Source organism: Hippocampus bargibanti, linkage group LG13 (genome assembly GCF_051943395.1).
Source record: "Hippocampus bargibanti isolate YZ-2025 linkage group LG13, ASM5194339v1, whole genome shotgun sequence".
NCBI classification, from domain to species: domain Eukaryota; kingdom Metazoa; phylum Chordata; class Actinopteri; order Syngnathiformes; family Syngnathidae; genus Hippocampus; species Hippocampus bargibanti.
This window is the reverse complement of record NC_142746.1, coordinates 20392383-20417376: the sequence shown is the minus strand read 5'-3', so window position 1 is coordinate 20417376 and position 24994 is coordinate 20392383. Positions and strand designations below refer to the sequence as shown.

The 24994-nt window shown below is 39.4% G+C and overlaps 3 protein-coding genes and 1 long non-coding RNA gene across 6 annotated transcripts; 2 read left to right on the top strand and 2 right to left on the bottom strand.

The window, feature by feature from the left end:
- The first annotated feature begins 1217 nt into the window (after positions 1-1217).
- sfr1 (SWI5-dependent homologous recombination repair protein 1) lies at positions 1218-3256 on the top strand. The gene is made up of 3 exons (XM_089012217.1): positions 1218-1642; positions 2284-2601; positions 2666-3256. Exons 1-3 carry the CDS (start codon positions 1565-1567, stop codon positions 2852-2854), a joined length of 585 nt encoding a protein of 194 aa, XP_088868343.1. The 5' UTR covers positions 1218-1564; the 3' UTR covers positions 2855-3256.
- A 1480-nt stretch (positions 3257-4736) lies between these two features.
- Positions 4737-20262, bottom strand: cfap43 (cilia and flagella associated protein 43). 2 transcript variants are annotated; one of them, XM_089011824.1, is made up of 22 exons: positions 20194-20262; positions 18670-18735; positions 18453-18530; positions 18256-18381; positions 18083-18187; positions 17903-18010; positions 17118-17264; positions 15904-16110; positions 15728-15814; positions 13957-14037; positions 13724-13852; positions 13515-13634; positions 12612-12719; positions 11512-11598; positions 11353-11441; positions 10372-10495; positions 9491-9603; positions 8511-8670; positions 7637-7801; positions 6890-6967; positions 5775-5928; positions 4737-5703 (listed from the first exon to the last, which is right to left on the bottom strand). In XM_089011824.1, exons 2-22 carry the CDS (start codon positions 18724-18726, stop codon positions 5528-5530), a joined length of 2499 nt encoding a protein of 832 aa, XP_088867950.1. In that variant the 5' UTR covers positions 18727-18735; positions 20194-20262; the 3' UTR covers positions 4737-5527. The 2 variants fall into 2 exon arrangements, with proteins under 2 accessions (XP_088867950.1, XP_088867952.1); XM_089011826.1 differs by lacking the exon at positions 20194-20262 and adding an exon at positions 19796-19954.
- On the top strand, positions 20173-24362 carry LOC148889676 (glutathione S-transferase omega-1-like). Its single transcript, XM_089011828.1, has 6 exons — positions 20173-20304; positions 21825-21933; positions 23012-23234; positions 23315-23416; positions 23508-23614; positions 24106-24362. The coding sequence occupies exons 2-6, from the start codon at positions 21875-21877 to the stop codon at positions 24254-24256; spliced, it is 642 nt and encodes a 213-aa protein (XP_088867954.1). The 5' UTR covers positions 20173-20304; positions 21825-21874; the 3' UTR covers positions 24257-24362.
- On the bottom strand, positions 23104-24874 carry LOC148889675 (uncharacterized). Of its 2 annotated transcripts, none has more exons than XR_016116874.1 (3): positions 24643-24874; positions 23333-23510; positions 23104-23243 (listed from the first exon to the last, which is right to left on the bottom strand). It is a non-coding gene; the product is annotated as an uncharacterized LOC148889675 (long non-coding RNA). The 2 variants fall into 2 exon arrangements; XR_016116873.1 differs by lacking the exon at positions 24643-24874 and adding an exon at positions 23938-24099.
- Between the last annotated feature and the right edge of the window lie 120 nt (positions 24875-24994).

Below are 24994 nucleotides of genomic sequence, written 5' to 3'. Positions count from 1 at the left end.
GAATAAACTACAAGTAGGTACGCTACAGTGACCTATATACCAACACCATTGTTTCTGGCCAGTGAACCGAGCGCACTCTGTACTCGCAGTCGTATATCATTGCATTTTTGTGAAGTACGTAATCAATTTTTTCGTAGAATTTTCCAAGATATGCACTTTATGATGACGTATTACACGTTTCCCTCCATGCTGGCTCTTGAAATTTCCGAATACGACAACGAGAAATGGGGGGGAAAATGGATTGAAGTTTACGCGCTTTTTGCTAACAGTACAGTTTAAAAAGGTTAGTAAGTTGTATTTTTATAACTCATAGATGTGGTAGAATAACTATTCTTCTCCATCACTGCTGAGTTTCAAGCAAAAAGAAGCATTAGCACATGTGTTTCTAGACCTCGCAATTTTCTTTCCTAGTATTCACTGACAGCCATTTTTGATTTCTGACGAAAATCTGCCTGCATTCCATCGTTGATATTTGCTAATTTATATTTTGAATCTTTTCTTGTTTTCTGTTCTTTAGAATTTCAAAATCTTTCCAATGGTACCTTACTCGTTAAGATCTGCCAAAAAAATTAAGAAAGTTATGATAGTTTCAACTGTAATAAAAAACTCTTGTCACAGATTTTCATTACCTGCCAAACGGCCGTAGTTTGCCGTATTCTGTACGATTTGTGCACATTTTTAGATGTGTACGACGTACAAGAAAGTTTGCACAGGAAACGCAAAAAAAAAAATGTTAATTATCATTATGAGATATTTTCGATTCCGTTTTCGTCATTGTTATTTATAACAAATATCGCTACTCATAAAAAGCAAAGTCGACCACCGAGAAAACAAGTCCGTGCGAAAAGTGTCAAGAAACAATAGTTCCGATAAAACAATTTCCGGTCAGGTAGAATTTTATTTTCAAATCAGTTAAACATTTTACCGTCTTTTTTTAGCCGTAAAATCAATCATGTTTTTAAATAAACATTATGAATTTTTCATTATTGAAAAATTACGTTACAGAACAAAATGTAGACGGGTGAAATAACTTTGAGAATAGAGATGAACAAACCGAGGAGTGGGAAGTGTTGAATCACTTCATGACTCCCCCATAGAAACCTTCGAGTAACGAATAAATAGTATGACAACATTGATTGATCATCTAAAACAAAATTAATTTCGTTTTTACTTCAACTGCAGTGTGAAACACGCCATCGTTGATAGAAATAATGAACGAACGCTGAAAAGGAAGGGTTAACATCACCTGGATTCAACTAATTGTTCCAAACTGAGTTTTTAAACGAGTGAAAATACGGATTAAATACAATTCCCAGAAGCCCTCTGAAATACACGTCATCAGTATCCCACCAATCACGATTTTTGGAGGGCTTCTGAACTTCAAAACAAGGAAATGCTGAAAACCTCGTTGATATGCCAATATATTTAGGACAAAACAGGGAATAACTCCTCACAGTAAATCTACTTCTTATATAACTATTTTTGGGACGATATTTTAGTTTCAACCGTCACTATTCAGATTAAATACAAACGTTCTGAGCACCGACCAAGTGCGGTTCGCGTCATGGAAGCCACACCGAAGAACGTGTCGTCGAAGTCAGTATATTGTTCACCGTCGAGTCCGTGTGCGTCCAGTGAAACGGTAAATAAAAAGCATTTTACGTATTATTTTGTTATACGACGTCGTTTTATCATTTTTTTAATTTCTATGTTCTTTTAGCTAACCATATTGTTGATTCGTTTTTGCTTACCCTGTCGTCTGTGTACGTTCGAGAAGCTTTCTGTGAAAAAAACATGTTGAAAAATGAAAATGTTTTTGTGATATCCACATCGTACAACACAATTCAAATGAATTGTCGTAATGTAACACGAAATGCCGGTTAAGTGTAATGACGAGATTGCATTTTACAAAGATGTTTCCACATTTTGAAAAATGTAAACCAAGTACAAGTGATACCTTGGCTTACGAACTTAATTGGTTCCCATACAGAGTGTGTAAGGCTAAAAGTGTGTATCCCCAAAAATAATTTCCCATAGGAAACCATTAAAATGAGAATAATCCATCCCGAAAAATAGTTTGTATGCCAAGGTAAAATTTTCATCAATTTAACATTCGTAAACGGAAAAGTTCGTAAACCAAGTGATTCGTAAACCGAGGTATCACTGTACAATGTACGTACTGGATTAATTCAAACGAAATGTCTCTAAAAGGTTACGTTTCTGATATAGCTCGTTTCTTAGTTTTATTTGACAGCAACACTCTGTCATTTTGCTTCTTCGCAGCCTCAACAGAAGCTGAGCTCCTCCCTGAAAGCTCGCCTGAAGAGAACCCAGCGTTCCTTCACCTCGCCCTTTTCCGTGGCCAAGCGCCTCTGCGTGGACGAGGAGGATGGCCAAATCGTTCCGGCACATTCCAAGATGGCTGATGATGATATCAGCCTGTCTGTTGACGCAAACTACCAGGAAGCCATACCTGAAAGTGAGAACTTTTCCAGGACGATCCAAGATCTTGCACAACGACGGGAGCGGCTTGGCAGGGAAGTGAAGGACAAGGCGGAGACGTTACGTCGACTGAGAATGGTTAAGATGTACAGGAGCAAGGTGGGTCACATGACGCGGTGGAAAAAAAAGTGTTTCTTTCAAAACTTTTGACCTTTTTCTCCAGAACAACCTGGCTCAGCTTCAAATCTTGATCGACAAGTGGCGGAATTGCGCTCAGAACGCGTTGCGCGAGCTGCAATCGGACGTCCGGGTGGAGGGACGCCGGGCCGGCTTGTCTCAACTCATCGATTACTTTCGTCTGGATGAGAAAATGCTGCACTTTAATCGCACAGATGATGACTTTGAATCCTGAATGTGATTTGGAATGTATTCGGGTGAATTCTGATTAATTAGGATATGCAGGAAAATGTTGTTTATGTTACTTGGATGATTATTTTTGTTTGCTATTTATGTCTTCCAACTGTTTATCCAGTCCAATATTTACTAGAGAGTTTACTACTATTTTTAGTTTGTCATGGGGCTGGTCCTTCTGTCAAAGTATTTCCCCTTTCAAAATATATTCGATAATAAACCAAAATTCTCCTGAGCTAGATTTGTTTTTTCTTCTCCCAAAACTTTGATCAAATGTAGAACTAGTAAGTCATTCAATCTCCCCCAAAATTGCATTATAATATCCTTTTTGGGAAGTTTTTGTTCAATTTAGCATCTTTTAGTTATCTGTTAGCTATATAGCTATCTAGCAATCTCGATAGCTATCTATTAACTATCTATTCTATACAGTATATACCTGGCTCGCTATCTCGATAGCTATCTATTAGCTTGCTAGCTTTGTTTCTATTTGAGTTATTTCCGGGCTGAGCTAGCTATCTGGCTATCTATCGATTTGCTGGCTAGCTGGCTACCTATTTGGCTATCTATTAGCTATCTAGCAATCTTGATAACTATTAACTATTCTATACAGTATATACCTGGCTCGTTATCTCGATAGCTATTAGCTTGCTAGCTTTGTTTCTATTTGAGTTATTTCCAGGCTGAGCTAGCTATCTGGCTATCTATCGATTTGCTGGCTAGCTGGTTACCTATTTGGCTATCTATTAGCTATATAGCTATCTAGCAATCTTGATAGCTATGTATAAACTATTCTATAAAGTATATACCTGGCTCGCTATCTCGATAGCTATCTATTAGCTTGCTAGCTTTGTTTCTATTTGAGTTATTTCCCGGCTGAGCTAGCTATCTATTGATTTGCTGGCTACCTATTTGGCTATCTATTAGCTATATAGCTATCTAGCAATCTCGATAGATATCTATTAACTATTCTATACAGTATATACCTGGCTCGCTATCTCGATAGCTATCTATTAGCTTGCTAGCTTTGTTTCTATTTGAGTTATTTCCGGGCTGAGCTAGCTATCTGGCTATCTATCGATTTGCTGGCTAGCTGGTTACCTATTTGGCTATCTATTAGCTATCTAGCAATCTTGATAACTATCTATTAACTATTCTATACAGTATATACCTGGCTCGCTATCTCGATAGCTATCTATTAGCTTGCTAGCTTTGTTTCTATTTGAGTTATTTCCGGGCTGAGCTAGCTATCTGGCTATCTATCGATTTGCTGGCTAGCTAGCTACCTATTTGGCTATCTATTAGCTATCTAGCAATCTTGATAGCTATGTATTAACTATTCTATACAGTATATACCTGGCTTGCTATCTGGATAGCTATCTATTAGCTTGCTAGCTTTGTTTCTATTTGAGTTATTTCCGGGCTGAGCTAGCTAGCTGGCTATCTATTGATTTGCTGGCTAGCTGGCTACCTATTTGGCTATTAGCTATATAGCAATCTCGATAGATATCTATTAACTATTCTATACAGTATATACCTGGCTCGCTATCTCGATAGCTATCTATTAGCTAGCTAGCTTTGTTTCCATTTGAGTTATTTCCGGGCTGATCTATTAGCTATATAGCTATCTTTCTGTTAGCTATGTTTTAGCTAGCTAGCTAGCTTTCTATCTATTTGAGTTACTTCACGGTTGAGTGAACGCTTGCGCGTGTGGCTGCTGCTGCTCACCCACAGAAAAACATATCCTGCGACTGTAAAGTGACCTTGAGTTTTGAAAAGCGCTCATAAATGAAATGCATTATTATTATTATTATTATTATTATTCAACTTTGCACCATACACTCCAATTCCGAATAATACTCGAGGGGAACTGTTAAATAAAACAGAATTGTTTATTTGCGGCTGCTACGTTATTGTCTCGTGCAGTTCAATTTGGTGTCTATTTAACTCATTCACTGCCAGATGATGTGCAAAAATGCGTTCATTCCAGTGCCAGGGTTTTTGTCATTTTCCGAGCTTGGTAGAAAGTGCAGATGCATGTCTTTGTTAATTATACACGATATTATTGATATTATATTTTACAACAATTGTTAAGCCTATAAATGCTCTATAAATAAATCAAACAATATTAAAAAAAAAATCAAAGGACAACTTCTCCATGTGCTTCTATTTAAATTAACTCATTCAGTGCCAGACAATGTGGGAAAATGTGTTCACTCCAATGCCAGGGTTTTTGTCATTTTCACTCAAATTGCAGGACCCACAGAATATTGAGTTTTAGGACCTACATAAACATTCAATAAAGCGCAAGAAATCTTAGATTTGCTTTTTTCATTAAAAAAAAAGAGTTAATTCCTGAGTTATATGGGTCTGGAGTTATCTGAGCTTGAAATGGGGACGACTGTACAAAACAAAATATAATATATACTGATTTAGATAGCGCTTTAACGACAGCTCAAGCTGAAACAAAGTGCTAACATGGAGCAAAAGCAAATACTGCCCCCTCACGAAAGGGAAAAATATTGTCAGAGGTCTGACCAGCGCTTTATCGGCACCCAAACAAGAAAAAAACACAACCGGAACAAATTCGGGAATGGCAGTGAATGAGTTAAAATGAGTGTGATGAAAACCTGATTGCCCACCCGTGCATGGGGGGCGGTGATGGTGGGGGGGATGCTCAGTTGTATTTGGTCTGCACCAACGACGGGATGTTCCTCATCCTCAAATGCTGCGCCTCGGCGCTGAGGAAGGCCAGTTTCTCCATCTGGAACCGGGCCGTGTCCTTCAACCTCTGCACCAGCAGGACCTCCTGGTAGCGCTGCTCGGTGTTCAGCGCCTCGTTTTCTTCCGTCGCTTTAAAATACAACAGAAGTATATTTAGAAGGTGAGGAAAACGATTTTTTTTTTTTGGTATTTTGAGTTACCTGAAGCTTCGTAAATGTGTCTCATCTGCGACACGGTCACATGCATGTCTTGGATCTGCTTGTCCAAAGCGGCGTTCTTCTGTTCCTTGATGGCCGTCTGAGCTTGGAGATGTCTGATTTTTTGTTTGCGGTACTTCACGTCCTTTTGGAAATTCTTTAAAAAAGGGAATAAGGAATGTGGGCAGCTTTGAAAAAATGATTGGTTACGCGTCATGATGATCATTCACTGCCAGACGATGAGAAATAAAATGTAGCCGCTCCAGTGCCAGGGTTTTTGTCATTGTTACTTGAATTTCAGGACCCACAGAATATTGAGTTTTAGGACTACATAAACATTCAATGCAACGTAAGAAACAGACTGTAGACTGTCTTCTTTCATCAAAAAAAGAGTTAATTCCTGAATTACATGGATCTGGAGTTATATGCGCTTGAAATGAGGGCAGCAGTCCAAAATACAATGCAATACAGTACAGAAATATTGGTTTATATAGCAACAGCTGAAGCAAGAACAAAGCGCTAACATGGAAAAAGGGAAATGCTGCCCCCATGTGGAAAAAAAAAAAAAACATTGTCAGAGGCCATGACCTGCGCTTTATCGACACTCAAGCATGAAAAAAAAAAATCAGGAATGATGCTCTGTCATATTTTCTATTCCTGAATAAATTCGTGAATGAGTTAACATTGTATCTCCACAGTTTAGAGCAACAACAAAAATAATTTATTCCTAAATTATATGGATCTGAAGTTATCTGAGCTTGAAATGGGGGCAGCTGTACCAATACATACATATTGATTTATATCGATGGCGCTTTAACAACAGCTGAAGCTAGAACAAAGCGCTAACATGGAAAAAAGGGAAATGCTGCCCCCGTGTGGAAGGGAGAATCATTGACGGAGGTCTAGCCAGCGCTTTATCGGCACCCAAAAATAAGAAAAAAACCCCAAAACAAATTTGGAAATGGTGCTCTACGTCATATTTTCAATTCCCGAATAAAATCGTGAATGAGTTGAAGGCAATGTGACTGACACCCCTCCAAAATAAGATTTAAGCTCATGTAAAGGCTGCTTTTTGTCACCTTAAAACTGGTTTTTGGTGTAAGCGGGCCTTGGCTTACCTTTAGCTGGAAGGCCTGAGTCTCCTTCACGGAAAGGGCCTGCTTGCACACGCGACTGTCGCCGTCTGTCTTGAGATACTACAAAAAATGTACAGGAGAACATCGTCAAATATCCCGTCGCCATGTCGGGTGTCAAAACAACAAGCGCGATAAACACGACGACCCCACTTGATAGCTTTGTTTGTATTCCAAACGTTTGAATTGTCAACGTTCCAAAGATTTCGAACAATGGCAGGAAGCCGCGCCGCTCGCTGCGGGAGAACCACCTACGACGCTTTGCCAAAGAAAAAAGGGCATCGAAAAGGGGAGGCGGAACGGCCATGTTAAAAATAAATAAAAAGCATTTCGGTTTTCCATGTACAGTGATACCTTGGCTTACGAACTTAATTCTCAAGTGTACAGATGACTTTTGCGGGTTGTTTGTGGAGCCTGATTGATGGGATATTTTAACCTTGCAGTCTACGCTCTGCCTTTGAACTATCAAAGTTGAAACTCTCATTGTCGTCTGCCTGTCTCTTTAATGTTTAAACCACCTCCCCTCACTGCTGCGTTCTAGACCAATCATGTGGCTTTAACCGAAGACTGGGGGCGGGGAATAGAGGACAAAAACAGTCGGCTGCCATTTTGTTTGACACATCACTCATTGAGGCAGCTCCATGTATGTAAAAAGTTGCTATGCCAAGGTAAATTTTTCATACATTTAACGTGCGTAAATCGAAATGTTCGTAAACCGAGGTATCATTGTACCTCTTTGTGATCCTCTGTAAGTCGTAGCTTCTGGATTTCCCGTTCTTTGTTTTTGAGATCCTCGATCTGCATTCTCTTCATGGTGTTGTCCCACTCCACTTGGATGATCCCTTTCCGGAAGTCTTTGGTCTGCACCATGGTGTCTATCTTCTGCTCACCGAGAGTCTGATTAGACAAAACAAAAAAAAAATGTCGGCAAAGCTGAATAAGTCTTTATTATCTTTGTGGTGGAGAAATTTAGATTTCACAGCAGAAAAGTGATAAAAGTAAGAGGAAAGGAAAACAAAAAACATGAGCTGCTGTAAAGGCAGCCAATCTCGCTGCGCCATCCCCAGAAAGACCCCCCCCACTCACCTACGACACAAATATTAACTGTATAGCTATCTAGCGAGCTTGCTATTCGCTAGCTATCTAGCGAGATAGCTATTCGCTATATATTAGCTAGCTATCTAGATGATAGCTAGCTATTCACTATCTATTAGCTAGCTAGCTGATAGCTAGCTATCTAGCGAGATAGCTATTCGCTATCTATTAGCTAGCTATCTAGATGATAGCTAGCTATCTAGAGAGCTAGCTATTCGCTATTAGCTAGCTAGCTATCTAAGTTACTTCCGGGTTGAGTGAACGCTGGCGCCCTTTTTGTCGTATGAAGCATTTCTAGATGAAAGAAGTCGAGGATCAAAGCGTCCTTTTCACCAGTGAATCAAGGACGTCATGGTGAAATGTGCACGTATGCTACATGCTAAGATATTGAAAGCAAACCCGAAGCTGGATCCTTCCATCGACTACTTAAATTTGATCCTGTCACCATGTAAATCCACTTCAATTCCAAGCCGCGACACTTTTACACACAACACAGAGCCGCTCCACTGACCCGGATGGTGTGGTTGAGTTCTTCCACCTTTTCCCTATGAAGGAGAATCGACTCGCTATAGTCGGGGATGAGATCCGTGATGGTCGCCTCCACCTGACCCTGTTTCAGAAGGAACTGGACCGTAATGTCCGTCAGGAAGTTCTGTTTTTCTTTGCGCAGGCTTGAATGGATCGACACAAAAAACACAAAAACAAAATGGAGGGAAAGTCATAGATCATTAAGTGCACCTGTGCAATCAAATGGACTTTTCACACAGCAGATGTGGCCAATTAGGCTAATTTGACAATGACACTTAATAATAATAATTAATAATAATAATAATAATAATAATAATAATAATAATAATACATTTAATTTCTAAGCGCCTTTAAAAAAACTCAAGGACACTCTACAGTCACAGGATATTTTTTTCTCCGGGTAAGCAGCGGCAGCCACGCGCGCTAGCGTTCACTCGACCCGGAAGTTACATGAAGTAATAAAAAACAAAATGTCTGCCTACTTGGGCGCCATTTTAGGAATAAATGTTTTTAAAATGAAATGAACAAATACATAAAGAAGATAAATAAATTAAATAAACATAGATAATAATGATAACCCATTTTATTTCTAAGCGCCTTTCAAAACTCTCAAGGTGACTTTAGAGTCACAGGATCAGTTTTTCTGTGGGTGAGCAGCGGCAGCCACATGCGCCAGCGTTCACTCAACCCGGAATAATTCAAAAAGATAGAAAGCGAGCTAGTTAGCAAATAGAATACTAGATAGCTAGCTAATAGATAGCTCATCTGTTTCCTGACTCAAATAGCTAGCTAGCTATATTGCTAATAGCTAGCTCTCTAGCTAGCTAGAAAACTAATAACGTTTCCTGACGTGTCCAGTTGCAAATGGCTAAAGAGTTGCTTTGAGACCCTACAAATTGTCTACAAGGCATTCCATGTTTATTTTTCCACAATATGGATTGAAATGAAGCGTCTCAAACATACGTTTCAAGATCTGTCGCGAGACATTCCATGTCATGCTTGGCGGCCTCGTCCGCTTCTCGCTTCTTGAGAAGAGTCGCTTGCATCTCAGCCAGAGTGGCTGCAGTGGATTTGATCTATAAAGTATCAATGTGTTTTATTGTTATTTTCTTTAGGGTGACGGGAAAAAAAAACGCAAAATCGGAAGAACACAAAGTTAGCGAAGAACACAGCGTCAAACAAGTTCCCGAAAAAGTATGAAGAATACCAATTGTGGTACGTTTTATGCAAAAGAACCATGACAAATCGTAGCCTCTGCTTGGACGGGAGGACCTTTTGTGTTCGCTACAGTAGTTCAGAGTCCTAAACTGCACTGTTGTGTTATGGTGTTCCACAGGGTTCAATTTTAGGGCCCCAGTTGGTTTTAATCTACAGCGATACCTCAGTTTACGAACGCTTTAGCTCACGAACATTTCGCTTTATGACCATTAAATCCCTGAGAATATAATCTTGGCATCCAAACTAGTTTTCGGCAGACGAACCAAACCACACATCGCCACGGAGGCTGGCGGACTAGTTTTCCACACCCACTTTCTTTGAGTGGAGACATGGTTTGTTATCAAGTGGAGTAGTTTTGCTTTTTTGGGACTGAAAAAGACCACACTACAGGCTAGTGTTAAACCGTAGAGGACACAAAAGAAAATGACGGTCGAGCAGAAGTAGGAGATCATCGAAAAACACAAACGAGGTTTGTACTCAATAATACAAATGTGTAACCATTGTTCTAATATAATAAAATGAAAACAAAGAAAGAAAAGAGGGAAAACAATGAAATAAAATATTTGACTCATAATGCTTTCAGGAATTTAAATTTGTACAGAAAGTCAAAGTGCCCTTTGTCATACCTTATGTTCAATGTCTATTTTTGTTCTCCGGATTTGACAAAACTTCTCCCAAATTGGCTGATTCAGTCCCTCTGGCATGTTCCTGTGAGAGTCCAACTCATCCATGGCATTTTTCCGATGACCTCTGCTCAGAAAGGAAAACAAAAAAATCTTATATTGCACTCCCATGTTAGCACGACGGCGGGTACAGTGAAACCTCGCTTTACGAACCCTTTGGCTTACGAACTTTTCGGTTTACGAACGTTACATTTATGAAAATTTTACCTTGGAATATGAACTTTTTTCGGGATACACACGTAGCTGCCTCAATGAGTGATGTGTTGTTTGCGAACGAGCCCGTTCTTCTAACAACAAAATGGCAGCTGTTTTTGTCCTCTATTCCCCGCCCCCAGTCTGCGGTTAAAGCCACGTGATTGGTCAAGAACGCAGCAGTGAGGGGAGGTGGTTTAAACAAAGAGACAGGCAGACGACAGAGTGACAAAATGGATAGAAAACAGTGAAATTTGGAATCGTTTCAACTTTGATAGTTCAAAAGCAGAGTGTAGACTGCAAGGTTAAAATATCCCATCAATCAGGCTCCACCCGCAGAAGCCATCTGTACAGCTGATGCAAAAAGCTATCAACCCAGCTAAACAGAACACCATTGATGAAGAACAAGGTCAAATTAGCGCAGAGAAAGCACCTACAAGGGATCATTCCTCAAGATGGTGAAAGAAGGCTACGTTCCTCATCAAGTGTTTCATGATGAAACCGTTTTATCCATAAAATAAGGTATATTTTGTGTAGTTTTAAGGCTTAGAAAATTAGAAAGTAAAGAATTATGTTTTATGGGGACCTGGGAACGGATTATTCTCATTTTAATGGTTTTGTATGGGAAATTCTTTTTTGGGATACACACTTTTCGCCTTACACACTTTGTCTGGGAACCAATTAAGTTCGTAAGCCAGTGTATTTTGAAATGAAACGGTCATGATGACCAACCTGGGTCTTCGCTTGAACAGTTTATACAGCTGATCAACATGAGCTTTATGCAAATTAGCAAACTCCTTCCGGAAGTCTTTGTCTTGAGCCTTGGGAGACACGAGACGAATTTACTGTACGATCGCTGGCAAGCTGTCCTCACGCCGGTAGCAGACTTACTTTGTCGTCTTCCAGAATGTTCTCGTAGTTCTCCTGGAACTGTTCGACGTCTTTCTCAAAATTTTCCAGGTCTTCGGACATTCTCTTCTGTGAGACCGACGGGCGAGATGAAGGGGTTAAGGAAAAGCCAAGCCACCAAAACCAAAGACTCCTTCTCTCATTTTAAAAGCAAAAAAAAAAAAAAAACTCAAACTCGCCGGAGGCTTCACCAAAACGACGCCGAGTTCGGCTTGTTTGGCGCGGGTGACGCCTCCAACGCAAACCCAAAACCCAGACAAGGACTTTGGTGTCTTTCCGGGACCAAGAAAGGCCAAACGGACTCCGCCGCTTGGCTGGAGTTCTGTCTATTTGCTATCTATTAGCTAGCTACCTAGCTTGCTATCTATTTGCTCCATAGCTATCTAGCTAATTTATAACAGATAATAAGATGACAGAATGAACTTAACACAACCAGCTGTCTAGGTAGGTATCTATTAGCCAGCTAGCTTTCTATTTGAGTTACTTCCGGGTTGAGTGAATGCTGGCGCATGTGGCTGCCGCTGCTCACCCACAGAAAAACTTAACCTGTGACTGAAGTGACCTTGAGAGTTTTGAAAGGCGCTTATAAATGAAATGTATTATTATTAGTTAGCTACCTAGCTGGCTATCTATTAGCACATGTAGCTATGTAGATGGCTATTTATTAGCTATATGGTTATCTAGCTAGTTAGCTAACTGTCTAGGTGGCTATCTATTTGCTATCTGTCTAGATAGCTAGCTATGTAGCTGGCTATTTATTAGCTATGTGGCTATCTAGCTAGTTAGCTAACTGTCCAGCTGGCTATTTTAGCTATCTGTTAGCGAGCTGGCTAGATTTCTATTTGAGTTATTTCCGGGTGGAGTTAACGCTGGCGCGTGTGGCTGCCGCTTCTCACCCGCAGAAAAACCGATCCTGTGACTGTAAAGCGACCTTGAGAGTTTTGAAAGGCGTTTAGAAATTAAATGTATTATTATTATTATTATTATTATTAGGGCATATTGAAAATGGAGGTCGTGGAAAAAGTCCAAAATAGAAAATGAAACTTGAAGCTCAATGCAAATGTGAAGAAATAGCATTTTACCTTCTGTGCAGACATGTCTTTCAGTTTTTGCGCCTGCTCCATTTCTTCATTCTTCATCACTTCTTCCATGAGCACCGAGTAATTCAGAGTTTTAATCTTTAATTCTTCCTGGAAAATATTGTTTTATTTCGTGCCAAAGAGTCAGTAAAAATATATATATATAAATCTGAGCATTTTGCTTTGTCGTGTGTGTGTGCGTGTGTTTCTATGACTAGTCTTGTGAGGACTACTAACATTTTATACGATACGAAGTGAAGACATTTTGGACAAGTGAGGACCTTTTGGCCGGTCCTCACAAGTTTTTCATTCTAAAGGGTTCTAGGGGGTGTTTATATGCATCTGTTAAAGTTCCAGAGAGGTCCTCACAAATTCACCCAAAAAGATTTTTTGGTGTGTATTTTCATTTCACTTGGATACACACACATTTTACTCACTGTGTGTGTTCATGTGTGTGTGTGTGTTCGTGTTTAATGAGAGGAAAAAGTTCATACCACAAAAAGTAAATCAATATTTTAACCAAATTCACTACAGGGGTGAGGACTCACTCCTACTGTTATTTCAGTTTCAAGTCCACTTTTTATTTCTTTGTGTTTCAAAAAGTTGAAGTGAGAAATGGGGTGATATTTAGTGTTCAAATGTCACACTAGATCTTCTCTAAACTTATCAGCAACGGTGGTCCTCACTCCAAAATGGAACTGTATAGTGCCACTTAGCAGTTTTTTTTGACAACGATACTAGTGCAGCGTGTTCTACCGGAAACAAATTCCTTGTGTGTTCTACATACTTGGCAATAAAGATGATTCTGATTCTGATTATCTGGAGTTATCCGGGCCTCACAAAACCATTGAAACAGGAATGTGTGTGTGTGCGCGCATATGTGTGTGTGTGTGTGTGTGTGTTTACCTGACAAATGGCCATATCTGACTTCATTTTCATCTCAAACAGCTTTTTCAAACCTTCATCAAAGCGGTCCGTGGCCTCTTTGGTGGTTTTTTGAAGGCCTTTGATTTCATTTTCCAGGGACTACAAATCAAAGTGATCAGAAAGAAGAAAAAAAAGGTCAGTGTTGCTCAAAATTTCCAGGAAGGCGCGGTGAAATATTTTGAAAGTACCTTTCTGTATTTATCCTTTTCTGTGTCCAACTCTTTGACTTTCTTTTCATATTCTTTAAATTGCTTTTTTTCATCTTCGGTCCACTCGTTTTTCGGTCTGGCCAGAACAAACTCGGGCTGGGGTACTTCCTGTGGAGCACATTCAATAGGTACTTCCCGTCCGGCCCATTTGTTGAATTCAAACAGTGCAGAAATAAATTTAAAAAAAAAAAGCTTGGTCGAGTGAGTCCCACCGCTTTCAACAGACTGTCTTTTTTCACTTCAAGAACGCCGTCCATCATGTCATCGAGAGCCCTTTCTCGGACGTTGTCGCTCTGAAACGGATAGAGAGGCATTTTCACCGATTTTTATCTGTGCTACCAATGCCACCTTTTGGTTTGTGACCAACGGGTGGCGCTGTCGGGCCACAGTCGTTTTAATCAATAGCGGTTAAAAGGACTCTCGGCACGACCATTTGGTGTCGGGTCATTGTTTGTTTCACCCTGTCAGGTTTGTTTCTTCTTGTCATGTTTTACTCAGGGTTTTGTTTGCTACTTTGGACATTTTTGTTCTGATGACTTTGTTTCAGATTTTGTTCCTGCCTACTTTATTTAATACAATTTGTCAAATACACCCCCCTGTCTGCTTTTTTTGGGGGGTACAACACCTTGCAAATTGTGACAAGCAAATAATTACTCATTGAAATAATTACTTAAAGTATTAAAGGACAACCGACACCTCTGGACAAGTTGCGTCCATAATTTGTAAAATCACTTCAAATTCAAAACCGAGTGCATTTTACAAAGATTCCACCGCATATAGCTATATTTTACGTTTTAAGACTCGCGCTGAATATTCAGGAAGTCTTGTTTTCCAGTTGATGACAATGCCCTAAGTGACGTCACGGAAGGAACGCCCCTGACCGTGAAAGCGACACACAATGCATTTTGCGTACTTTTTTTGGTCTGAAAACACCATGTTGATTGCGAAATTAGAAGGAAAACTACATGAATAATGCGATGGTGAATCGTGTGTCACAGCCACATTGGAGTCCAGACAACTCGAATTGATACGGAAGGACTTTAATCGATTGCAAACATTTATGCTTTCCTCTATTTGAATCATATTCATAACTGGATGAGTCACAAGAAAGCATCTTCTCCAAATCTGAACTCTCTGAAGCCATTGTTTTGATTCTGGAGCAAGGCAGTTTGTGAAGAAGTATCCTGGCGTGACATCACGAACAAGGGGGCGGGACTTTCTGAATATCCCCAGTTCCGAGCTCATTTTGTGGCAGTTTTGGGACACTTTAAGTCATTTTTATTGGTGTTTTGCATTTGACTAAAAATATCAGCCTGTGTGTTTTGGGTATTTTAGATGCTATAAAACGTTTTTCAAATGGCAGTTAGGAAACAAAAAAAATGTGTCGGTTGTCCTTTAAGTACTTGATGACAAAAAGGCCTCACACAATGAGTAGCTTCTGAGATGTTTTTTTTAAAACAAGTAAAATGGTTGAAAAAAGAATTGTTTTGTAAAAAAAGCGTGTCAATTCAGATATTGCTCAACATCAGAAAAGAATAAAAAAGTTGGCCATATGTCTTGCCTTGTTTTAATAAATGAATATTAATAAATGAGTCGCTCCAAAGTCATACGCACATCAGGCATCCGACGCTTGGCCAAAACAAACATGCCAATCAAATCTCTGAAGATGGAGGACACTGATTCGCTGTGGCGACCCCTTGAAGAGAAAAGCCGAAAGGAAAAGAAGAAGAAGTCATGAAGACAATCGCTGTCAAAATCAGACAGTTGGACCATCCTCAACTTGACTTTGTTCTTTCACTTTTTTGGCTCAAGTCCTGATTCTTTTTTTAAAAAGTGCACAGTAATTTACTGCTGCGACCACTTTGCACACCAAAAACCAACACAAGCACACGGGTTGGTCCGGTCTCCAAGCCAAGAAGAATTTGGACGCGACCATAAACGGGAGTTCCAAAAACAAAGGCGCGTTTGTTTTGGCAAGCGTACCTTGGCCGCCAAGCGTTTTTGCTCCTCTCGCCTCTTCCGTTCTTCTTCCTCCTCCTCTTCAGGGTTGAGGTATTTCTCAGCCGTTATCTAGTAAGTCATGGGAAGATTTCACTTTTTATCGACGACAAAAGTAACGTTGATCACATGATCTGTGGGATAAAAGTCAGTTGGGTCACCTCGGAGTCCTTGATGACAAACACCCTCTCGGGCACCTCTCTGTCATTCAGGACTGGCACCCAGAGCTCCTCTTCGACCTCCAGTTCATCCAAGAGCTCCTTCACTTGCTTGTTTCTCTCTTTCACGCGGGTGATCTCCTGCACTTTTTGCTTGTACACCTTGTCAAAGTGGGTGTTGAGGGCCACCTTGATTTGGAAGATCACATCCTGTGTACAGGAAAGAGATAATGTTGGTAATGGAGGGTGAAATATTAATAATAATAATAAATTTTATTTATAAGCGCCTTTCAAAGCTTAAAAGGACATTTTACAATCATAAGACAAGGACAATAAAACCACGAATAATAATAACAAGAACAATAACAACAACAACAATAATAATAATAATAATAATAATAATAATAATAATAATAATAACTTTCATTTATACGCGCCTTCCAAAACTCAAAATAATTTTACAGTCACAGGATATAAAATTAGAAATAATAAAAGAGATGAAATGAAATGACAGGTGTCAATTTTATTAGTATTATTATTGGTAGTAGTAGTAGCAGTAGTTGTAGTAGTAGTAGTGATGTATTATTATTATTAGAAGTATTGTATTATTGGTAGTAGTATTACTGTATTAGTATTAGTAGTAGTAGCAGTAGTCGTAGAATATTATTATTAGTAGTAGTATTGTTGTATTATTGGTAGTAGTATTGTTGTATTATTAGTATTGTTGTATTATTAGTAGTAGTATTGTTGTATTTTTATTAGTAGTATTGTTGTATTATTATTAGTAGTATTGTTGTATTATTAGTAGTAGTATTGTATTATTAGTAGTAGTATTATACTATTAGTATTCTTATTCTACTTCCATTCGAGTCGATACTAGCATTAGCTTTTATTAGCTTGTTACGATGGCACACGTATCGCGCAGGAGGCCCATCGGTGAAACCGGCCAAAGTCAAACATGCTTTTATTTTTGTTGTTCGCGGGCTCCCCCTGTTGTAAAAAAGTACAACTTACATTTTGGCCAATATCAATGCGGTTCGATACATGCTAACTTTGTTGTAAAAGCACCCAAATGCTGTATCACACATTTAAGTCATGATCCTACTATAATTAGCTTCACAAAATCATGCCCATAACCTTTCCCAGCGTGGACTTAATTTTAACTTTTAATTCCACACGATTGCATCACAATTTTTATATCCTGCAGCGGTTCTCACCTGGAGCAGAACGATCTGGTTCAGTTTCTGTTCAGTTGTGTGCAAGCTGAACTGGTCGTAGAGGTCCGGGTGTGACAGTCCCAGCTCAGCCGAATAGCTGCTTGCGACTCCGCTATGGCCGTCTTCCGTCTCTTCTTCTCCAACCTTCTGCTTCGAAACGGTGCCATAGCTCAGTGGTGGTTCACAAGCATTCGATAATAAACTACAGTGATACCTTGGCTTACGAACATAATTGATTCCCAGACAGAGTGTGTAAGGCGAAAAGTGTGTATCCCAAAAAATAATTTCCCATAGGAAACCATTAAAATGAGAATAATCCGTTCCCAGGTAAAAACATCATTTTCTACTTTATAATTTTCTAAGCCTCAAAACTACACAAAATATACCATATTATATGTATAATAAATGTGCTATGGTATTATAATTAAAGAAATAGACTGTACTGTATCATAAAGTCGTTTTATTTACCTTTGTGATGGTCGTTGATGGCTTGATGGAATGGAGTGGCCGGTTTCATTGATAAGAAACGTAGCCTTCTTTCACCATCTTGAGGAATGATCCCTTGTAGGTGCTTACTCTACGATAATTTTACCTAGTTCCTCATCAATTGTGGGCTGTTAAGCTGGGTTAATAGCTTTTTGCCTCAAGTGTACAGATGGCTTGGGCGGGTTATTTGTGGAGCCTGATGGATGGGATATTTTAACCTTGCAGTATACACTCTGCCTTTGAACAAATAATTCCCAAATATTCTATCATGTAAACTTCCAGAACAAAGTTGCACTTACAGCACGTTCCACCTTCCTTGTATTTTCAACTCGCTTCAGGGCATCCAATTCAGTTTGTGGCCGCTCTTTCAGTGGGTAGTTTGTCACCTCATGCTCAGTGTGAAAGGCCTGGAATTGATAAGCGAGTATTAGTCATACCCGTTAAGTCATTCGAAGGTGGCTTGAGAAGGCCTTTCATACCTTTATCGCTCTGTCTTTAACTTTCAGCGAATCCCACCAGTCCCTCTTAATGAGATCGCGCTTGTAGCATCGCTCTAAAATCTCCATCTCGATCCTCTCTCTCACCTGCGTTCCGGACTTGCATCAGAAACGGCGGAAAAAAAGAAAAGAAAAACATGTACGCACCGCGTTACCTTGGAAACTTCCTCTTCTAAAGCGGCGTCGTACATTCTCTGCCTTTCGTCGTCCACGTTGAATTCTTTCAGCTCCAGTCGCTCGATTTCGGGAACGGTCTCATTTTCCAGGATCATCTCTTGAATCTGCAGACATGGATCCATTCCGGCAGTCACGGTCTTATGATGGTTGACTGTATTTTTCTGTTTTAACTCACGGCGCTGCGGATTTCCTCCATCCTGGCTTGCAGCTTTTTCTTTGTTTCTGAATAAGCCAGATCATCTTTGCTTGGATTCTGTGAAATAAACAGTGCAAAAATAAGCATGGTGTGTAACAGTTGTGGATTAAAAAAAAATACAACTGTAAAGAACCTCTGAGATGATGCATGGATAATAATTGCTACCCGGTTGCACAGAAAATATTAAATGCTTTACCTCACTTTCTGGTTGAGTCTCAGTGTCCGCTCCAGTCGATTCTTTATTGACATCCATACTTTAGTTCTGGGTAAACAGAGAGATGGAAATATATCGAACACATGTAAATATCACACATGTTGAGGTGTTAATTTGCTCCAAAAACATAAACTGCTACAACGACACAACTGTACACCGTTTCCTAAAATTCACTCTTCCCTGAGGAATACACTGCATATAATATTATTATGTATACATTATGTACTGTATTATAATAATGCATTCAAACAATATATTTGTTGCATTCTCCTACTTCGCCACAAGATGTCACTATAACGATGAGTCAACCCATTTTCCAGTTTACTTACAAATTGGAAATAATAATGTATTTCATTTATAAGCACCTTTATTATATCGAACACGCAACGGAATCTTCAAATATACAAAATGCTCTCTCGTGGCATTACATCAGTCGTCAATCTTCTTTCTAAAACTAGTCAAAGGGTGATGACGTACGAGTCTTAACGTTGATTAATAAGAGTCATAGACGTGTACCGCGAACAAAACTAACTTTTGTTGACGATAATATTGACGATAATAATATTCTCACAACATGTGTTTCCATAAACAGACTATTTATATTATCACTGGGGTATTGCTAAAAAAAACAGAACGTTCAGTGTTTTGTCGCGGAGTAAACACGTCATTTTATTTTTGACAGTTGCCCCGTCGACCAAAATAAACACGTTTAAAATCATTTTTAACCACGCCATGTTGTGACAACACGGTTGAATAAGGAATACTTGCTGTAAGCTTTTGTTAAATTGTTGTTTCCGGAGTTATATTCAATTGATGATTGCTTTGGCATGTTTTTTTTTGTGATTGGTTGGCGGTGTTGTCGGGTAGCCGTGTTCGGAATTTACGAGAAGAGACGGGAAATAAAAACATAGAAAGACTGTATTAAAACGAAGTCCATCTTTCCTTTCTCGGCAATCCTTGACGTAGAGCCATCCATACACTAAGAACGAAACCATCAATTTACACTTGCTAACAAAAGTACTTGGTCAGAAGTTAATTCCTGCGACCAAATTAGGAAAGAGGCACATTCTGCACATTTAGCATTGTCTGTCACAAAAACAAAACCTACCTTAACCTGGAAGATCCCGAGAATGAACACAAACTAAAATGCCCAGAATAAGTGTCCAAAACGAAATTATTTTTGCTGCTTATAATACTTCTGTACCGCAATCGATGGAACCGAGCAGTATTTTCCGATGTAGTGTAGCTAAATGTGGATATAATATGGATACTCCGTTTTGCAACATATCTAATACATCACTCGTATATTTTAAAATCTAATGCTTTAGTCGTAAATTTACCGAGATAAAAATATTTGCCTGATTCTTCCAACTGACGATTTTCATGAGCTCCGGCGTATCCTTGGCAACCGGAAAAAAATACAAGCAAAGGGCCCCACCCCCTCCTCCAACTCTCATTGGTTGATACCTTTACCCGGAAGTTATCGTGAAATATAAACATCTTTACCTCTCGTCGTTTTTTTTCACTTAGCCCTCAAGTCGTTTTGTGTAGCAAATCCTCCTGTGAGAAAAAAACCTTTTAATACAAAAATGGCAAGTGTCAAGTGCGCCGCTTAAGGTAAGACATTTAATGTTTATTTGTTTTTTTTGCAAAACGTCGCTTATGTAACCGCGAAACGGATACGAGTCTGCAAAACGATACATAGCGTTTTCGCAACAACTGTAGCTGTAACAAAACGTCCGACACAATCATTTTCTTCATAAATGCGTTTGACCACATAATTCTGTGACATTTGTGTCACATTTTTAAAAATGTCAAGTAGCGCGCAATTTAACTCGTTCTGCTTTATCGTCATACTCGTACTAAATCTCATTGTAATAAACAATTAAGAATTGCAATAAAATTACAACGAGACATAATTATGTATACCTTTGTATAGGTAGTAGTTTAAAAAGTTACGCCTTATGGGCGTGTGACTCAGCATTTTTTAAAACAGTGTTGAGCAACTTGTTTTTTTTAACCTTTATTTTTTATACTGATTTTGATACCCTGGGTTCTACTTCCGTTATAGGAAATATATTTATTAATGTGCTACGTTTTAAAAACGGACGAGTCCAGACAAGTTGTGTCCATAATTTGTAAAATCACTTGAAATGACTTCTACTGAGTGTATTTTACAAAGATTCCACGGCATATAGCTATATTTTACGCTTTAAGACTTAAGTCTTGTTTTTGAGTTGATGACGATGCCTGACGTGACGTCACATCTGGAACGCCCCTGACGGAGAAAGCGAAACACAATGCATTATGGGTACTTTGTTTGGTCTGAAAACTTCATGTTGATCCGTGTTGATGGCGAAATTAGAAGGAAAACACATAAATAACGCGAAGGTGAATCGTGTGTTGCACCAAGACTACTATTTGATACTAGTTGACACAAATTTCTTGGGCGCCATTTTGTGCATTTTCTGGCACGCTACATTGGAGGCCAGATGGCTGGAATTGATACGGGAAGACTTCTTTAATCGCTCTCACAGGAGCTCGGTGGCCATTTTCTGCCTCTTTTTGGGTGAGACATTTCCCCCCAATGTTGCCTCAAAATGGCACGGAATAAATTCTTTAATCGATTGCAAACATTATGCTTTCCACTTCAGAACTATTTGAATCATATTCAGAACTGGATGAGTAACAAGAAAGCATCTTCTCCGAATCTGAAGCCATTGTTTTGATTCTAGAGCAATGCAAGACGTCTTGGCGTGACATCACGAACAAGGGGGCGGGACCTTCTGAAACTCGCCATTTCCGGGGTCATTTTGAAGTAGTTTTGGGACACTAACTCATTTTTTATTGGTGTTTTGCATTTGACTAAAAATATCAGCCTGTGTGTTTTGGGTATTTTAGATGCTGTGAAACGTTTTTCTGATACAGATACCTAGCTCAATTAGGTCGGTTATCCTTTAAAACTGGAATACATTGCATATCGTATCACTTTTCTCCCAGTCCTGCTTTTCAGGGTTGATTAAAAAAGAATACTACACGTAATATGTGCTTAGAGTTGTTTTTGGAAACATGCCAAAAACATTTAGTGTTTTACATATGTAAACAATATAATATTGATAATGTAAATATTTTCCTAGGGTGTACTGCGCCCGGACCTGTCCCAACAGGTTCCATCAGACTATACAGCATGAGATTCTGCCCTTTTGCCCAGAGAGCCCGATTGGTTCTGAATGCAAAAGAGATCAAGTAAGTCAATCAATCACTCGCAAAAACGCAAACTAATTTGGGAATGGCGCTCTAACGTCATATTTTCAATTCCAGAATAAATTTGAGAATGGCAGTGAATGAGTTAATACATCCATGCATCCGTTAGCGCTAGCTGCTAACGTGAACTTTTTTATCCTTTGGGTGAGAGGAACGGTACGCCAAGGCTCTATTCATCGCGTCGCATGCTAGCTATTTGCTATCTATTAGCTATCTAGCTACCTAGCTAGCTATCTATTCACTAGCTGGCTGGCTATCTAGCTGACTGCCTATCGAGTTAGGTATCTGTTGGCTAACGATTGGCCAGCTAGCTGGCTTTCTATCTATTTGAGTTACTTTCGGGTTGAGTGAGCACTGGCGCGTATGACTGCCGCTGCTCACCCACAGAAAAACGTATCCTGTGACTGTAAAGTGACCTTGAGACTTTTGAAAGGTGCTTAGAAAGGAAATGTATTATTATTATTATTATCTAGCGGTGCAATTTAAAACCAAAACGAGACTTTTGTGTGTGTGTGTGTTTGTATGACTGGTCTTATGAGGACCACTAAGATTTTATACCATATGTAGTGAGGACATTTCTGACAAGTGAGGACCTCACAATTTTTCATTCCAAAGGCTTCTAGAGGGTCTATGTATGCATCTGTTAAACGTTTCAGAAAGGTCCTCACAAAATGATTTTTTTGGTGTGTATTTTCATTTCACTTGGATACACACACTTTTTACTCACTTTGTGTGTTTATGTGTATGTGGTTAATGAGAGGAAAAGGTTCATCCCACAAAAAATAAAATGTTATTTTTACCAAATTCACTACAAGGGTGAGGACTTTGAATGTACCCATTCATAGTCCTCACTCCTGCTGTTATTTCACTTTGAGTTCACTTCATATTTCTTTGTTTTTAAAGAAGTTTAAGTGGGAAATGGGGTGATATTTAGTATTCAAATGTAACAATAGTTCTCTAAATTTATCAGCAATGGTGGTCCTCACTCCTTATCTGGAGTTATCCGGACTTCACAAAACCATTGAAACAGGAATGTGTGCGTGTGTGTTCTGAACAATAGGCATGATATCGTCAACATTAACCTGAAAGACAAACCTGATTGGTTCCTGGAGAAAAATCCTCTGGGTCAAGTTCCCACCTTGGAGACATCGGAAGGGGAGGTTATTTACGAGTCTCCCATCACCTGCGAGTACCTGGATGAGATGTATCCTGGGAAGAAACTTCTTCCCGAGAAGCCGTTTGGAAAAGCCGAACACAAGATGCTGCTGGAGAAATTTTCCAAGGTCTGCGAGCTTGATCGTGGAAACACAAAAAAAGTCAATGAAATCACCATTTGACAAATACAATGTGAATTTTGTGACAGTTAACACCGTTAACCTACAAGATTCCAATGGGTAGACTGAAAGGTGAAGACGTCTCCGGACTTCATAAGGAATTGACGCAGAAGTTCCAAGAATTAAACCAGGTCTGTTCACCGATTTCTCTTTATGCTTTGATGATCCCGAACGTGAATTGTCTTATGGAACTCACAATAACTCGACATATATTCATTGCAGCACCTGGCAAAGAAGAAGACAAAATTCTTTGGAGGAGATTCCGTCAACATGACCGATTACATGATATGGCCTTGGTTTGAGAGGCTGGATGTCTTCGAGTTGAAGGAGTGAGTATTTTGTGACCGTACCGTGAAACAATAGCTGCAGTCGTAATCGAGGTATAATAATACAGGGATACCTTGGCTTACGAACTTAATTGGTTCCCAGACAGAGTGTGTAAGGTGAAAAGTGTGTATCCCAAAACTTAATTTCCCATAGGAAAGCATTAAAATGAGAATAATCCGTTCCCAGGTCCCCATAAAACATAGTTTTCTACTTTTCTAAGCCTTAAAACTACACAAAATAGACCTTATTTTATGTATAATCAATGTGCTGTGGTATTATAATTAAAGAAATAAACTGTACTGTATAATAAAGTTGTTTTATTTACCTTTGTGATGGTCGTTGATGGAGTGGAGTGGCCGGTTTCCTCAGCATTTAACACTTGATGAGGAACGTAGCCTTCTTCTTTCACCATCTTGAGGAATGATCCCTTGTAGGCGCTGTTTTGTCCTGTTTGAGATGTGATCAAGACTTCTTCCCTCTTTTGACCTTCCAGCTGCTTGGACGATGCCCCCGAGCTGAAGAAATGGCTCAAGCTCATGTCCGAAGACCCTGTTGTAAAAGTTAGTGGGCACAGTGTGGACGTCTACAAAGCCTACTACAAGACCTACATGGAGGGCAAACCCAACTTTGACTACGGCCTGTAGAGTTTGGACAACCGCGCCTTAATCTGCCCTGTATTTTGTTTGGAAATTGGTTATTCTTCAAGGGCTGAGTCACACATATTTCCAGAATAAAACCTGTTTGACTGGATTGTTGGGGAGCATTTTTTGCAGTCATGCATACATTGCATATATTGTATTGTTTAAGGCTCACGATGTGGTTGAGAGACTCCCGATTTTGACCACCATACTCACTTTATAAAGCAACTATTGACACAATACAAATACAAAATGGGAGTTACTTTTGAATTGACGAAGTCAAAATAATCTACCCATTATATTTATTGAGACATATATTGAAGATTCTCGCAATTTATGTTGATGTATAACCGCATATGTCGCACAACACAATGTACATTTTTCGCCATTACCTGAATTCCATCTGATAACTGGCAGACGAGTCAAACGCACTTTGAAGATGTCACCGTGGAAAAAAGTCCTCCCATTCCGTATGAAAGTATACTTTTTATCTTCTTACTCCCGACTCATTTGAATAGCCTATATTACGTTTGAGAGGGAAAAAAAACAGCGAAAAATAAGGATGTAACTAACTACGAGCTTGTTAACTTGGTGTTGTTTGAGAACGCTGAGTGTACCTAATAATGAGATGTCATCTGATTGGTTGTCTGGTCTATCAATCGGATGAAGGGCTGGCGTTATTTGAGAACGCACGGTGTACCTCATAATGAGATGTCATCTGATTGGTCCTCCGGTCTATCAATC